General features: G+C 38.6%; 2 protein-coding genes across 4 annotated transcripts; one reads left to right on the plus strand and one right to left on the minus strand.

Moving 5' to 3' along the window:
- Positions 1-3: 3 nt before the first annotated feature.
- Positions 4-2,813, minus strand: LOC111788053 (uncharacterized protein C57A10.07-like). The gene is given in 4 exon segments (XM_023668198.2): positions 4-662; positions 862-986; positions 1,827-1,893; positions 1,895-2,813. Coding segments are annotated over 4 exon segments (1,041 nt in total). The 5' UTR covers positions 2,423-2,813; the 3' UTR covers positions 4-341.
- Positions 2,814-10,215: 7,402 nt separating this feature from the next.
- On the plus strand, positions 10,216-13,548 carry LOC111788057 (Thioredoxin superfamily protein). 3 transcript variants are annotated; one of them, XR_015418184.1, is made up of 10 exons: positions 10,216-10,509; positions 10,602-10,667; positions 10,755-10,835; positions 10,960-11,013; positions 11,095-11,163; positions 12,180-12,242; positions 12,360-12,442; positions 12,538-12,603; positions 12,703-12,873; positions 13,239-13,548. XR_015418184.1 is itself a non-coding variant. In XM_023668204.2 (9 exons), the coding sequence occupies exons 1-9, from the start codon at positions 10,291-10,293 to the stop codon at positions 12,731-12,733; spliced, it is 732 nt and encodes a 243-aa protein (XP_023523972.2). In that variant the 5' UTR covers positions 10,216-10,290; the 3' UTR covers positions 12,734-13,548. The 3 variants fall into 3 exon arrangements, 1 of the variants encoding a protein (XP_023523972.2); XR_002814095.2 differs by having other exon boundaries at positions 12,703-12,838; positions 12,947-13,548; XM_023668204.2 differs by having other exon boundaries at positions 12,703-13,548.
- Positions 13,549-17,360: the final 3,812 nt, after the last annotated feature.

Consider the following 17,360-nt stretch of genomic DNA (forward strand, 5'->3'; position numbering starts at 1 on the left):
AGATTATCACTAAAGAGTTGGGAGGGGGGCATCCTTAATTCCACGCCTCGAACATAAGTTTTTACATTCATAGTTATTCCATGCCTGTAAACTCAAGTTCCGACAGCATAGTAATAGAGTGATAGCAGAGCATTTGGAAACACTAAAACCTACATAATCTTCTCCAACAAATTTCACGTTTTCATCTCTTTATATCAAGCCATCCATTAGAATAGCACCTTGTGTTGTGTTGTGTTGTGTTGTGTTCACATTAGGAATGTTAGATCTAACCTGGTTGTTTAGGCAAAACCATTGGTCCACAGTATAACTACTCCGTCCTACTGAAATCATGCCGATACACCTCATACAGTCCACGGCAGGGATCCCGGATAAGGAGCTGCTCTACAATATTTGAAAAGCCCAGCAATCTCGGGACACCCGTTTGGATAAGGTATCGACCGATGAAAAGGGTCTCTTCCAAGCTTTTTGCGGTAGAGGGCACCTTGGCATCCAAAGGGATCGTCTTGGAACTGAGCTCGTACTAATGCTTCGCCTTTTAGAGCAGCTTCTTTCGATGTCATTGAAGCTGGTGTGCCAGCGTAGAAGAACCTTGATTTCGGAAAGTTAATGGCAGACCTATGCAAATTTGCAAATCTCTTCTCTTTAAAATCGTAGCTTACCACCTGATAATTCAAGTATAATTAGTACCACTTCCAATAATTGCTTCACAATACAACACAGCTTAACCAACACACCCATTATCCTCCTAACAGATTAACATAGAAAACCAACTACACAAGAAAACGAGAAGCCTTTCCTTTATGTCTCAAACATTCATGTACATATTTCTACTCTTTAAAACGTTCAAGTAAAACAACTTACGGTAATGTTTTGAGGATATTTTCCAGTTAGCTCCCGGAACCGACAAACGCTGAATAGGAGATTCTCAAAGCTGTCCCTGGCATGCTCCTCTGTGAGTGCTCTTGACCTCACATTCTCCTTCTTCCCTAGACAGATCACCACAATTTGTAAGATACTCATGTTATCATTACCATGATCAAATTACGATCTATAATAGCATACTTTCTATGATCTTTCCATGTAATTATAAACTATTAAATGCTCATATTTAATGCATGAAACATACTTTGGAATCACTACAACTTGCATCAGCACTAGAAATTAGATGGAATGTAGGCTGGGAGAATAAGCTTATGCAAATGCACAAGCACAAGATGTATGAATAGAAACATTGTCCGCTTTGGACTTTTAGGGAGAGGTTTCTACACCCTTATAAGGAATGTTTCGTTCTCCTCTCTAACCGATGTGGGATCTCACAATCCACCCGCTTGGAGGCCCAATGTCCTCGCTGGCACACCGCTCGATGTCTGGCTTTGATACCATTTATAACAGCCCAAGCCCACCGCTAGCAGATCGCTTTGCCCGTTATGTATCGCCTTCGGCCTCACGGTTTTAAAACGTGTCTATTAGGGAGAGGTCCAGACCCTTACAAGAAATGCTTCGTTCACCTCTCCAAACGAGGTGGGATCTCATAAATAATTACAAAAAAGTAGCCAAAGACACTAGCTAATGCAGACATACAAATCCATTTCATTTACTAGATTCAAATCAGAAGGCAGCACCAAATCAAAGTATCATTAACGATTTCTATAAAAAACTGAAAACTAGTTAAGATCAAGAATCATTCTACCGAAAAGGTTTACTTATCGATTAAATGAAGAATACAACAAGACTTAGAAAGCCAGAAGAACAGAAATTCATGTACTTGATCATTCAGATAACCTATGAACGTGATACCAAGATTTAAGAAATGCAAGAAAATTTACCAAACCATTGTTGAGATTCAGCAACAGCCCAATAACTCTGTGCCTCACTTCGAGGACCAGCATTTTTTTCTAGTCTCTCCACCACTAAACAGCAACAATGCAGCATCATCCCTCGCTGCAGTCTCAATTCCCTCTTTAATATGTGAAATAAACGTAGCAGCTTGGCCTGGATGCTTCTGATACGACTCCAAAACCCATGAATCTTCCTTCTCAACCTTCTCACAGCTACTGCTTACATAAACCGAATGACCCGCAACCATTACAAGATTCTGAAGCTTCGGGAATGGGAATCCCTCCGAATTTACATTCAATTTCTCGTAATAATTGGTCATTCGATAGTGGTTTTCGTACACAGACAGGATTAACAGAAGTGTAACTCCAATTGACAAACAGATGAACAAAACTACAACCGGATGCAACTTGTAATAGTAGTGGATCCGGTTACTAACAGATTTGAACATTCTAACGAGATAGATTGGGGAACTTTTGGTCTTTCGGATTCTTTTTAGGGTTCCTCCAGATTCTAAATCGAAATCGCCTCTTGTATATGCATTGAAGGAGTTGGGACTCGAGGACCCATATGAAAAATTGCTCATGATATCACAAATCTAGGCGATGGGTATCGAGACGGGAATGAATTGAACATACCCGAAAGGCGAAATCGAAAGTCGATGCTATTGGATGATTGATTCCTTAAACGATCATCAAATTCAATCAATTTTAGGATGAAAGGTGGAAGCAACTGACCAGATCTGTGTGCAGGAGAGTCAAACGATCCATCAAGAACAGATAAATACACTTCCAAGCTTTGGAGAGGGAAGTCGAGCAGAGATCGAATTGACGTATTACTCACAGCACGACACCTACGGTAGAGAAATTTCAAACACTGTGCTGCCCATTGGTATTTATAGGGATGATTATGCTCCAGTTTCTTTTAGAAGCGAATGGAGTTCAAATCACAATACATAATTCTTTTGTTTGAATGCTCACAAGAAATGGGAAGAAAATTAAACATTTTAGTATTAACAACAAAAAAATAAAACAAACCAAACAAGCCATTGGCGGCCTAATTTCACTCGAGAACCCTAATTAACAAGCTTGAGACGAAGAGCATTAGGAGCCAAATCTAAATCTTGACTTTCGTCTGTTATTCATTAGTTCTTTGAAGTAGTCGAATTGAATACATACAATCAAAACTCTACATTTAGCGATAAAATGATGATTTGAGTAATATTCAATCATTTCTCAATAATTACACACAACTAGTGATGTTCAGTGATGTTCATTTAATCCGCAATGTCGAGACCCTGTGAAATTCGAGATTGGATATCCTAAGATTTCTCAATGTTAGATAAATGGATCCGAGAGATGAAGATTATATTTTTGTCTTCGTCCCCACCCAATTTCCCGACCTGTCTTGCCCCTACTTCAAAGTAGAGACATGAATTGTGGGTTAGCCCAACCTGATCCAAACTTGAGACTCGAAGTTCTAGTACCCAACCCAAATCGACGACCGACCTGTTGATCAATCCAACTTGACTCTACAACCTATCTGAGCTCATCATGCGTTGTGTAGGGAGCGTGACTTTCGAGCCTAGAGCACACATGAGATCGCACATAAAACCTTATTCTGGCGCGTGAAAGCCATGAGCAGTGTATGCCATTTGACCTCTATTGTCAGTTTTTTGTCTCGATTTCGATATTGAGCTTAATTTTGTTGGTCTAAAGCCTACAGTGAGTTTTTAGAAAATTTGGAGCTTCCTACTATCAGAAAAGTGAACTCGGGAAGTCACGTTACAACCACATAAACAACCACACATATCCTAGGAAGTAATACTTGAAGGTATCATTTGGTAACCCATGCACGGTAGTAAAACAAAACTCTAGGTTAATAGATTCAGTATGACCTAAGCCTAAGACAATCGGATAAGCATGAGAATAGTTACACTTGTTATTAGCATAACTGAATTATTCTTTGCATGATGTAATGGATTGTTTTTCCACTGCTTGTAATTAATCGTGTTGTATCGAAAAATAGGAATTTGTGTATATGTACTCCGGGTGTTTGGTGGATGTTATCATGTGTTGAGACGACTAGGTGTTCCAACCTTGTGAATTGGCCAAGGGTCTCCTAAATAGGGTCACTGAGCTATATACTCGTTCTTGAGGGGGGGAGAATGAGACCACGTAGGTTGACCCTGTAGATGGGTGGCACATGAGGGGTTGCTCCCTCCAAATTTATGTGACTTTATGGTTTTGTGGGAGGGTCTCCAAGCTAACCTCCCATGGATGATGTTCAGACTAGCAAACACCATACTGTCCCATAAAACTTAATGAGGTTGTTAGGACCGCACAACAACGCACACGCTCGATCTAGATGAACACAAAGAAAAAAGGATAGAGAAAATTGCAAGGAGAACTCTGGCTAAAAAGATTTTTTTATTGATGACTTCAGGTATGTAAAACAAGAGAGAGTACCGAGAATAGAAAGTACATTTTCAAAGCTCCCAGATATATATGTGGTATAGTTTACTATATATAGCTTTATCAGATTTAGCCATCTTCTATATATAGCTATTTACCATATATAGCTTTACCGGATATAGCTTTACCATATATAGCTTTACTATATATAGCTTTACTAAATATAGCTTTACCGGATATAACCGTTGACCAAGCTATAAATAAGTATCAGGCTCCATAGCCTAACAATTCTCCCACTTGGAGACTGATCTAGTCAACCAAGAATTTCACTCTCAAACGACCATGAGCATCCACTGCACCATACCAATTGAGGTTTTGCACAACCTCAATATTCCAACATCAACACATTTTGTCAACATGTTTGCTGGATTCTTTGCATCCTCTATCTTCTCAAAACACATCACCATCTTCAACTAACCTCCGAGTGAAATGGTATCGCGGCCTTCTGTGTTTTGAATGATAGACCGGGTCCCTCGCCAACAGCATGAGTCTCAGGAGTTTCTTGAGTATTTGCTACAACATCACTATGTGAATCTTTTAGCAACTCAACCTCAACTCCCACTTGCTTCACCTCTGGTTTCTCAGCAAGAGTCTAAGGAGTTTCTTGAATATCTGCTACAACATCACTCGGTGAATCTTTGAGCAACTCAACCTCAACTCTCACTTGCTTCACCTCTGGTTTCTCAGCAAGAGTCTCAGGAGTTTCTTGAGTATCCGCTACAACATCACTCTATGAATCTTTGAGCAACTCAACATCAACTCCCACTTGCTTCACCTCTGGTGTTTCAGCAAGGGTCTCAGGAGTTTCTTGAGTATCTGCTACAACATCACTCTGTGAATCTTTGAGCAACTCAACCTCAACTTCCACTTGCTTCACCTCTGGTGTTTCAGCAAGAGTCTTCCGGCCCATGCAACCTCCTCTGGAGTTTCAGCGACGCTTCCAGCCGACGCAACCTCCTCTGGAGTTTTAGCGACGCTTCCGGCCGACGCAACCCCCTCTGGAGCTTCAGCGACGCTTTCGGACGACGCAACCCCCTCTGGAGCTTCAGCGACGCTTTTGGACGACGTAACCCCCTCTGGAGTTTCAGCGACGCTTCCGGCCGACGCAACCCCCTCTGGAGTTTCAGCGACGCTTCTGGCCGACGCAACCCCCTCTGAAGCTTCAGCGACGCTTCCGGGCGACGCAACCCCCTCTGGAGTTTCAGCGACGCTTCCAGCCGACGCAACCTCCTTTGGAGTTTCAGCAACGCTTCCGGCCGATGCAACACCCTCTGGAGCTTCAGCGACGCTTCCGGACGACGCAACCCCCTTTGGAGCTTCAGCGACGCTTCCGGCCGACGCAACCCCCTCTGGAGCTTCAGCGACGCTTCCGGCCGACGCAACCCCCTCTGGAGCTTCAGCGACGCTTTCGGACGACGCAACCCCCTCTTGAGCTTCAGCGACGCTTCCGGCCGACGCAACCCCCTCTGGAGCTTCAACGACGCTTCCGGACGACGCAACCCCCTCTGGAGCTTCAGCGACGCTTTCGGACGACACAACCCCCTTCTGGAGTTTTTAGCGACGCTTCCGGTACTTTTCTTCAATTCTCTAACAGTCTTTGTGAAGCTAACTCGTTTATGTTTGCTCATAACGCAGTTCTCACAAAGACTCATAACAATCTCTGTATCAAATACACATTGTTCATAGCCGACGGTTTTTCGTACATATTCGACAGCGTCTTCAACAGACCTGACGTTGTCTTCTCCTTGATAATGTTGAACACCACGTTTCTGGATAGTGTCAACCGGATCAGCCCCAAGGCTTATCGATCCTTGAGCTTCCACTGTTTCATGGTCATGGTATCCGGCTTTACCCCCAACAGAGGTTCGTGAAGATCTTTCTGGTACAGATAATCTTCAATCGTGAAGATCTTCCAGAAACCGAAATCGGATCCATCGAACTTCTCAATTCCAATCTTTGAACTTTCCATCTTCACAGATCGTGGTGAATTTCGCCTGGCTCTGACTTCCGTCTGGCTCTGACACCGCCTGGCTCTGACACCGCCTAGCTATGATATCGCTTGGCTTTGATACCAGTTGTTAGGATCGCACAACAACGCACACGCTCGATCTAGATGAACACAAAGAAAAAAGGATATAGAAAATTGCAAGGAGAACTCTGGCTAAAAGAATTTTTTTTATTGATGACTTCAGGTATGTACAACAAGAGAGAGTACAGAGAATAGAGAGTACATTTTCAAAGCTCTACCGGACCAGATATATATGTGGTATAGTTTACTATATCTAGCTTTACCAGATTTAGTCATCTACTATATATAGCTATTTACCATATATAGCTGTACTATATATAGCTTTACTAAATATAGTTTTACCGGATATAACCGTTGACCAAGCTATAAATAAGTATCAGGCTCTATAGCCTAACAGAGGTAGCACCTCAACCTAAGACACTAGTCATTCTCTGCGTAGGCAAAGCAAACTATCTAAGTCAAAAAACAGAAAGGGCCGGACAACCTATACAAACCTCTAGGGTTAACATTCATACCAAAGATTTGTTCAATGCTTCAAGCCTCCCAATGGCTTAGATAGCCGAAGAAATAGGGTCATAACTACCTAGAACCTAGAGAAAAGTTTGTGGATGCCTACTCGGTTAAAAATGCAAGGAGAATCTATAAGTGGGTTGTTTATTAAGTATTTTTATATTCACCCCTTTCTACATTTTCCTTTTTAAATGATGTCGTTGGTCGAGATGAGTGGGTACTTGGGAGCTCTGCAGCCATAGAGGAGAGTCGGCCTAGAGCATCTATGTTGTCTGCATATCCATGGGTTGTCATTGCATATGTTTTGTATCTAATCTCATTCCCTCTTTTGTTTGCATATCCATGAATATCTCAGGTTTCGTAAAGGTTTTGTATTGGTTTTAATAATGGTGTTTGAATAACTTTAAACCGTGCAAAATTTTATTGTATTTTCGTTGTTATCATTTATACATGTTTACTTGCATAGTCTATAAGTCACGTTGGCATTTCGAAGTTTCAAAAATTGAGTCTTGACGTATAGAGATTAGGCCCGTACTTTCTAAAGTTTAGAGAAAAGTCCATGGTGACATGTAGATAAGGATGCAATAGGAACCTACAATTAGGCTCATACTTAATAGGTGGCTTATCGAGTATTTTTGTACTCACCCCATTTTTGTTTTGTCAGGTGACTACCGACCACTAATCGAGGTGGAGGAGTGCTTAAGAGTTATGCAATCACAGTAGATGTCATCTCGAGGTGTCCATCCTGACTATGTATTTTGAGACTTTATATAACAAACTCGAAAAGCCCTAGTTTGTAATTAAGTTTCAATTTATTTTTAAATCATGGTATTGTTTGTTTTAAATTACCCAAAATTTTACGGTATTTTATTTTATTTGTCCACATTCGTAGCCGAAAAAATCAGGTGATGATATTAGTTATCGTTTCTTGCATTAATATGAATCGACTCCCTTTTAAAGATTCAAACATGTAGATATCTTAAGTAGAACAAAAGCCCCACGTTATGTTTAAACAACTTGGATACATTGCGGCCTCATTATGGTCCCAACTTTACTGAGCTTCAAAGGGTCTGAGATGCAGCCGCATGTGGGCAACCATTGCTCAACCCTCTCAACATATATTAATCAATTTCAATCTTTAAATATATATTTATATTTTATTATATATAATATACATAAATTATTATTTTAATATGTAATATACAAATACAATAAATATAATTCTCTTTTATATTTAATATTAATTTCAATACTTCAAATTCAATATATATATATATTTTATATTTTTATATGTAATATATTTAATATTAATTTTTATCGTTTAAATTAAATATATTTTTCTCTTTTACATTTGGTATTTTATTTAAACATTTTAAAGATCATTTTAATGTTACTCATGTAATAGGAAGACTTTATGGACTAATAACCTCCGATTATCCAAATTTGATTAATTAAACTCTTTAATTAATCAAATTTTATTCATTAATTAGATATAGGTCACTAGATTTAAAATTGCACTCTGATGCACGGTAAAACATTTGTGTCTATAGACATAATCATTGCAACCAAGTCGATCATTCACCAGTTGTTTATAATTATTACTGGATTAAAAGTTTGTTTTATCCATGTAATCACTCTTTCATCTTGTGTAACCCGATCTCTTTCATGACTAATTTGTTTATTATCCTCTTAGGCAAGAGAGAGAGAGAGAGGTTACATTGTTTAAGTTATGGGAATGAGTGAATTTTATCCGGTAAGATTATGATCTCAAATCTCTATTTTTTTCAAGTCTTAAAATAGTAGGCATATTAAACCAGTTACAAAAATCATTCTCATTCATGCAAATAAAAAAACAAATGACACAACTGAGTTTATAACTTATTCAAGATTAAGACCAAGTCTCATATTAACACCCTCAAATCTCCCCTTTTCTTTTGATCTTAATCTTGAATATTCACTTACGTCCATACTTCACCTGTTTCGAATATTCACTTAATTGACATATTTTTAATTTAAGTTTTAGTACCAAACACAATTTAAAAATAATGAAAACATGAAATTTGATTTTTACGAGGCAATTAAGTGAATATTCAAAATTGGTGAAGTATTGACGTAAGTGAGAATGAATTCGAAAGACAAAAAACAAGAAAATTTGGAGATAGATAGAATTTGGCTAAGGCCAACCAAGTAAGTGGTCTTACTATCGATATGGTTAGAAATTGATGTTATATGATGACGCGTGCTCTGCGGTCCTACACGTGTTATATGCTTGATATGTGGGAAATGTTTATGAAACGATATGACTAAAATATGTTTTTATGAAACAACATGACTATGATATGTTTATGAAACGATATAACTATGATACGATTATGAAACGATATGACTATGATATATTTATGAAACGATATGACTATGATATGTTTATGTAAGGATATGACTATGATATGTTTATGAAACGATATGACTATGATATGTTTATGAATTATATGACTGTGACCTGTTCATGAAATGATAGGACTATGATATGTTTATGAAATGATAAGTCCAAGATATGTTCGTGATACGATGTGACTATGAGATGATACATGAATGTTATGATATGTATTCTAATGTGATATATTGATGACACAATAAATGTTATGATGTAATACATTTGGCGATATAGTACGTGATATTACACGATAGGCTGATGATATAATGTATGTATGATATGACATGATATGACACGATGTATGATATTAGTGATATACGATAAAATATGTTGACATGATGCACAACCCTAAAATTTGTATGAAAAGTTATGATAATGATACAATATGAACGAAAATGGAAGAGAGTTGTTATACATGATAATGAATAAAAATGTTAGGATCTCATGCATCATTGTGTGTTCATGCATGGGGGAACACCCCTCATTACGATGGCATAGACGCGTACGTTACGAGGCAGAAAAATGATCATTATGTTTACCATAATGCTAGTACGACCGTCATTATTCTAATGAGTGTTCGACATCAATAACTACCAAGAATCCTCGCCCGACAAGAAAGGGGCCTAGGAGGTGCGTGAACCGACTGGTGGGTCCATACTCACATGTGTAGGCCGTGTGTAGAACAGTAAATACACATCCAATTAGCCCGGTAAGGATAGTCACCTAAGGAACATATACTGATATAATAGGTCCCACTTGGGATTGTATGTGTTTGCATCTAACCCCAACAATGGAGTCTTCTTAAAATGGTGAAGCCACTGTTACTTCTATTTCAGGTAAAGGCAAGACGACATGGAAAAGTAAAAATGATTAGGTTATGATAATCAATCCCCCAAGGAGGAAAAAAAATAACATAAACAAATGGACTTACGAGAGATTATTTCACTTGTACCAGTACGAAGCAACGGCCACCCACTGCCCTGTTCGAAGTTCGAACCTTATCGACCATGGCTGCTACAACTTGTAGTCTTTCATCAATCGCCTCACCATTTCTTCCCCAGGCGTTTAGGTCAGTCGCCACACGAATTCAAATCACCCCATCCCCATGCTTATCCAAAATGAGGTTTCAACCCTTTCGTCTTCGGACACGGAGAAGTTTTGTTATTCGATGCGCTCGAACCGAATCCAAAGTGGTCACATTAGGTTCCAGAGCCCCAGATTTTGAGGTAATCAAACTCCAATTCGATATCCAAACACTTCAAATTCATCCCCAATTTTCAGTGATGATAATTTGTTTTTGGTCGGGCAATTGGTTTAGCTTCCTGAACCTCTTACAGGCAAAGTATGGAAATTAGAAGATTTTGAACCCTATCCTGCTTTACTGGTAAAGTTCATTTTCATTTGCTTCAATTATTGTTTGGTTCTGTCTTAGACTTTAGTGTTTGTTTAAGCAATTCTTCATTGCTTGCAGGTTATGTTTATTTGTAATCATTGCCCATTTGTTATACACTTGAAAAAGGATATTGTGAAACTTTCGAATTTCTATATGAAGGTACAAAGGATATGGTTCTTTTTCCTTTTTCTCATTGCTTGCTTTTGAGATCCGTGTGTTGTTTCAACAAGAACTTTGAAGTCCAACCATTGTGATTCATTAATGTCATACTGTGATCTTTCAGAAAGGACTGGCTGTTGTAGCCATATCTTCAAACTCTGTAGCTACGCATCCACAGGTTCGGTTAACTTCGTAATTGGAATTACAAGTTGCGTTGACGGATTGGTTAATTGTAAGACCGTGCAAATTTTCATGACAGGATGGACCAGAGTTTATGGCAGAAGAAGCAAAAGCTTTCAAATACCCCTTTCCATATTTATATGATGATGTATGTTTCTTTAAACCTTATGCTGTTGTTTTTATTTAGCCATTACTTATGTAAAATAATGTGATTTGGTTGTTTATGACTTTAGATACAGTGCATTCTATGATCATGATGATTTAGGCTTGTTTTATCAAGTTATGTCTTTTCATGTAATGATATTGTAGCAATTTAGGCACATGCTTGTGAACACTGCATACACATCCTAACAGAATCTAAAATCCAATGTACTGATTTGTGTCACAATCGCACTCTTGCGGCAACGGGATAATGATTGTGCGACACTTGTTCTTGACTTACGAACAATGTTAGTGTATACTCGAACCTTGAGTCACGTTTGAGAGAAATGTTTTAGAAAAACGTGAGCGAGGAAATACGTTGAAAATAATTTTAAAGAAAAAATGTTATAGGCTGAAAGCAAATGAGCAACAACGGTTTTGATAGCATATAACCTAGGTAGGAAGAATTGACAACTAGTCACATCCCCCTATAGTACATTTTGAGGCATTTTAGCCCTGGAGGGTGTAGACATGATTTTGATGATTGGTCATACACTCCCGTATTGACACAACAAGAATAGTAAAGGTCTATCTATCATGAAAGGAAGTAAAAGGGGTATGTTACAGGCATGCAGTGATGGACAACATGTCCTAGACAAATATGATCGGGACATCCGACATGCAGCCACAGGCAACATGCCTTGGACTAGTATGACCGTGACACCTTGCACCTTACAATGTTGAGCAATTACTGTTCTGAATATCATTGCTAGAACTTATATCTATTTGCACTTTTTTTTCGAAACAATAAAATTACATGTATAGCTGTGAGAATTGTGAGGGCCTGAAGACTTGTAGATGATGATGCCCCTTACGTTGGAAAGCAATTGGAACTCCAATGTTCCTTGTAATAGTAATGCTTAATCATTTTGATCTTACAAGCTGTGTATCAAAGAATTCTTATCATCTTTTCTGTTGAAGCATTGATATCAATTTGAAAGCTAATTGTACGTCCAATTGCAGTCACAGGAAGTTGCAAGGGATTTTGGTGCAGTTTGCACACCAGAGTTCTTTCTATTCAAAAAGGTACTCTGTTAAATTTCATTGTTCATTTTCTAATGTAATTTTAACTAGCATACTTGATTTTCAATCTTGCTTTAAGAAACCAAGATTTATTGAGTGCAGTGCTTAAGTATGTAACAGGATGGGCGAAGGCCATTTGAGTTGGTTTATCACGGTCAATTTGATGATTCTCGACCATCAAATAGCAAGCCTGTCACTGGGAGGTCAGTGTCCTCGGTTTAATTTTCATTTTTTGATCTGTACATTCGAATTGCAGTTGTTTGAAGTTAATAACTAAATTGTTCTATAATTTGAGTAGGGATTTAAGTTTGGCATTAGATTGTGTTCTGAGTGGCCAACCAGTATCCACATTGCAGAAACCCAGGTCTTTTTTCTGATATTCCATCAACTCTCTGCATATGTTTCATGGAATCACTAAATTGCATATAGTATGACTAATTCTTACCTTAAAATTTTCCTTCAGTGTTGGATGTAGTATAAAATGGCATCCATAGAAGAAGCAATGATTACTAATCTCATTTTCGGCTGCCCGAAGATCAAATCTCCGAGCAAAGGCAGTCAATGCAACACAGATTGTTAAAGCCGAACCAAAAAGCAATGTGATTTCTTGAATCATTTGATCCATCCTATTCCTGTAATGTTTTCTTTTCTTTTCTTTTCATTTTTCCTTTTTCTTTTTATAGAGATGTTTCATTTTCTATTGCCAGGGCCGTCAAATGAAGAGAAAAAAAAAAAAGGATATCGTTTTCTTTTTTCTGATCCAAGTTCAGTACAAATTTAACCGAGTGTATCATCCACATTTTATAAAATGTATGAAATATGCAAGTAAATTTTAGTCTTGCTGCTTTGATTGCTTCATACCGGGGAACAAACCATTTTGTGCTGAAAGCAAGTATAGGACTTCATTGCAAAACCCATCTTTACAGCTTGATCTTTATTTGTCTAATGCCAATAGTTTGTCTTTCTATGATGTGTATTTGTTGGTTGAGCTGCCTCCAGACAACTCAGTAGGTTATGAAGGCAAAAATTTCTTTTCATGGTCCCCTCCCTATATTGGTTACACCAGCTGCTACCAAACTTATGTTTCATGAAGGTTTCTTGGTAAAGAGGTTTGATTCCCTTCAGTTCATTTATGCAATGGGAAATACAGCATTGCAATCTGCATCAGAATGTAACAAGCTGGACGTACTCAGTGTGAAAAACGAGAGAGAGATCTTCAAGCAGAAGTACAGATTCAGCCTTGTCATTATTGCTGCTACATACTTCCAACCTATTCAAATAAATGTCATACTTAACAAGGAAATAATAGGTGAACTGAATTGTTCTTCAGATTTGTTTTTAAATCTATGGTTCTGCTGAAGGTACAGCTCTAACTAGAGGCTCGGATGATCTATGGTTCTGCTTGATCTCCTTGAGCATGGCGGTGATGTCTTTCATTGTTGGTCATTCCCCGGCGAAGCATTGACATAGAGGAGAGTCATGCCAAGTTTCGTGGTCATACTCGTCCAAGACGTATTGCCCATGGCCACATGCCCATGACACGCCAAACCCATTTACTTGTTTTTATGTTGTATTACTTTCTTAAGTTTATTTCTCTTGTATGACTGAATGGCAAATCATGTCTAGACCTGAATTGCTTAACATGTATTATAGGGGACCAAGTAGTCATCAAACCTTCCCCGACCAAATATTATAATCTCTTTTGCTTACATGTTTTTTATGCAATTGACTTTCACAATGCTTACTTCCAATATGTTTTCAATGATTTCTTCGCCCACGTTTTCTAAAACTCCCTTTCTCCCAAAATGTAGCTCGAGGCTCGACCATACACCTGAATTATCTGCGAAATTCAATTTTGACATGACTAGCTTGTTCGCTGGGTTAGAACAAGTACCAAATAATCGCTAGTCTGCTACTAAGAAAGTGCAATTATGGGAAATGGTATTGGAGTTTTGTTAGTTTCTTAATGCATTGAGACTGAAACAAAGTCGATGATAAAATTGACTCCTAAATCACAAGTCGTCCTTGACACTATTTGCTTCTTAGAAGGACGAGTGACAGAATTGAATGGAAAAGTCGAGGACATAGATGCAATCGACCACTACCTAGATGGGTTACTAATGTTTAGAGTTGACTCCCTAGAAGAAAGGGTTGCCTAAACAAGTAGCTCAGAACGTATTAGTAGCTCCGATAGCGCTCTGTCGCACACATAAAGGAATGTGTTGAATAGCTAGGCGGTTTGTAGAAGACCATTCTGAAGTAGGCTCTTTTTCTTTGAAATTCAAGTCTCAGTACTGTTTCCTACGGGATTACTGATATATTGGAAAGAGTAAGGTTCTTTTCGAAACGCGATAAAAAGTTGTGAATGGTACCCTGCCGACAGATGAACAAAAATTGGTCGGGAGCAAACTTTTTTTGGTGTTGGTTGCCGATCGTATGTGTCGAAATCATCAATTTGAGAATTCTTCACAATAATGCCAAAAAAATTGACCGTGACAGTTTTTTCGCGTGAGTGCTTTGAACGGCCCAATTAGGGTTTCCAAATTAGGGTTACGATTTTAAACTTGTACATACAATGTTGTAGGCTCTTTTTCTTTGAAATTCTAGTCCCATTACTTCTTCCTAACAGAATATTGAGATTACTTCTTCCTAACGTAATATTGAGATGTTGGAAAGAGAAAACAACTTTTCGAAACTGACCTAGAACGCGGGCGAATAGCCGCCGATGGTACCCCAACGTGGGTTAACAAAAATTGTTTAGAAGTGAAAATATTTATGGATGTTGGTTGCCAATCATATTGTTGAAATCATTAAATTTGTGCATTTCCTATAACAATGTCAAAAAATATCGATTGTGACTTAGTTTCTCGCGTGCGTGCGTGCTTCAAACAGCCCGTATGACACTCAACAGCCATTATCTGTCTGGGACCCATTATCTGTCTCCATAACCAGGCATAGTTTCTCGCGGCGCTGGTGTATAAGGAGCTACTTCTAGGGGGTCTCTCTGCCCACAGTTCTCCTTCACCCTATTCAGGGCAGTTGTGTCAATGCATAACCTGGTCGACGATTAGAGGTATCTCTTCAGCCTCATATTGAGGTGGGTATTACTCTGCCTCGGGTGGCGGAACTGCAGCGCCCCTTACGGGCCTTCCTCTTCTCCCAACACCCATTATCTGTCATCAAATAGATTGGGTCAAAACCAGTTTCAAACATTATTCAACAAACGGCAACAAATCGATTACGCTACCAAACCACAATAATTTTATTCAACAATTTCAAGTTTAGATTATTTACCTGGCCACCACCGAGCGTGTCGGCGGGTTGAGTCACAGAGTTAAAGACTCTCGACAAGATCTAAACTCATCTACTCTGATACCAATTTGTCACCACCCGAATTTTGAGGCATTGAAATACGGGAGGCAACTAACATACTATACAATAGAAGATGAATGTATGAGAAAACTATGGAAAACTACCATCAAATTTTGAGGGGTTTTTAAACTATTCGACAACATTTCCAAAACAAATGTAAAATCGAATGTATGTACATATGTTCAATTTGTTCGTTAATATTAAGTCGTTCACAGCACTCGTGCGAAGAAATAGAGTCACGACCGATATTTTTCGACATTGTTGTAATAAATGTTCACATTTGATGATTTCAGCACGTATGATTAGCAACCAACACCGAAAATGGTTTTGCTCCTAGTCAGTTTTGTTTGATCGACGTCAAGGTACCATATGCGGCTTTTCATTTGCGTTCTATGCCAGTTTCGAAAACTACTTTCTCTTTTCAATATCTCAATATTCCCTTAGAAATAGTATTGAACTTGAGTTTTGAAGAAAAAAAACCTATTGGCTCTGTACGTATGGGCTTAAAACTGAAACCCTAAATCACCCCTTTCTGTAGTTGAGAGATGAAAGGACATATCAATTAAAAACTATGATATTTAGATAGTAGACAACCTAAGCCACCTAGCTACTCTAGGAACCTAGTAGACCTCCATGACATTCAAGAATATAATTAAGGTAGCTTTCCATGCTAATAAGAGTATGAACGGTATCAACAAAGTTTCCACTACCCTTTCCACTTTGGTACTAATACTATTGAGCTAGGCCTAGATCGGTTAGGCTAGTGCGTCAAGACGATTACGTGCTCTAACCTTGTGGAAATGGTCAGGAGTCTCCTCAACGGGACTATGCTCTAAACACGTTCTAAGAAGGGGCATGGAACCACATAGGTTGACACAGGCACATTGGGGGGAGGGGGTGTCAAACCCCCTAACTAGGGTAACTTATGGTTTTTTGGAAGGGTCCACTAGCTAACCTTCCAAGGATGTTGTTCAGACTAGCAAACATTGTACTGTCCCATCAAAACTTTATGAGGTATCGCCCAACCCAGGACACCAAACATTCAATATGTAAGTAAAGCAAGCTACCTAAGTCGAGAATAGAAAAGATTGAACAATCTGTACTGCCTAGAGGTGAGATTTAGACCATATATTTGCTTGGTACTTCGAGGCCTCCCCAGTTGCTCAGGTAGTAGAAGAGATTAGACCAAAACTACCCAGAGTTTGGAGAAAAACCATAGTTGCATATTATGTTAAAAATGCAACGAGAGCTTATAAGTTATAAGTTGCTTACTGAGATAGTTTTATACCCACCCACTTTTACATTTTTTTTCCAGGTGAATGATGTCACTGATCAAGATGAGCGAGTGCTCAAGAGCTTTACAACTACAAAGGGGTGTCAACCCGGAGCGTCTATGCTGTCTACATTTCCATGAGTTGTCAATCTATTTATTTCATATCCCAATCTCATTCCCTTTTTATAAATAATTTGAACATCAAACTTGCTTTGTAAACATTTTGTATTTGATTTAGTAACGGTGTTGAATGACTTTAAATAACACAAAATTCGACCTAAAGCAATGTTGCACAACCACATAGCATACTCACAAATTTGCTTAATTGAACTTTGGGCGTACCAGCTTTCGTGCCTTTTATTGTTCATGTTTATGTTGTTGGGTGTAAAAGAACAATAACCTCTCCCTTTAGAATCATCAGCTAAGCCGCTCAAACCAAGTTTCACATACCTGACCAACAAATATTAAGTTATAGA

This window comes from Cucurbita pepo, chromosome 2, assembly GCF_057944985.1.
Source record: "Cucurbita pepo subsp. pepo isolate OVF chromosome 2, ASM5794498v1, whole genome shotgun sequence".
Taxonomy (NCBI): Eukaryota; Viridiplantae; Streptophyta; class Magnoliopsida; order Cucurbitales; family Cucurbitaceae; genus Cucurbita; species Cucurbita pepo.

Coding starts and splice junctions, on each gene's coding strand:
- LOC111788057 (XM_023668204.2), top strand. CDS start 10,291: ATGGCTGCTACAACTTGTAGTCTTTCATCAATCGCCTCACCATTTCTT. Junction 12,243..12,359: donor AGTTCTTTCTATTCAAAAAG/GTACTCTGTTAA, acceptor AGTATGTAACAG/GATGGGCGAAGGCCATTTGA. Junction 12,604..12,702: donor TCCACATTGCAGAAACCCAG/GTCTTTTTTCTG, acceptor ATTTTCCTTCAG/TGTTGGATGTAGTATAAAAT.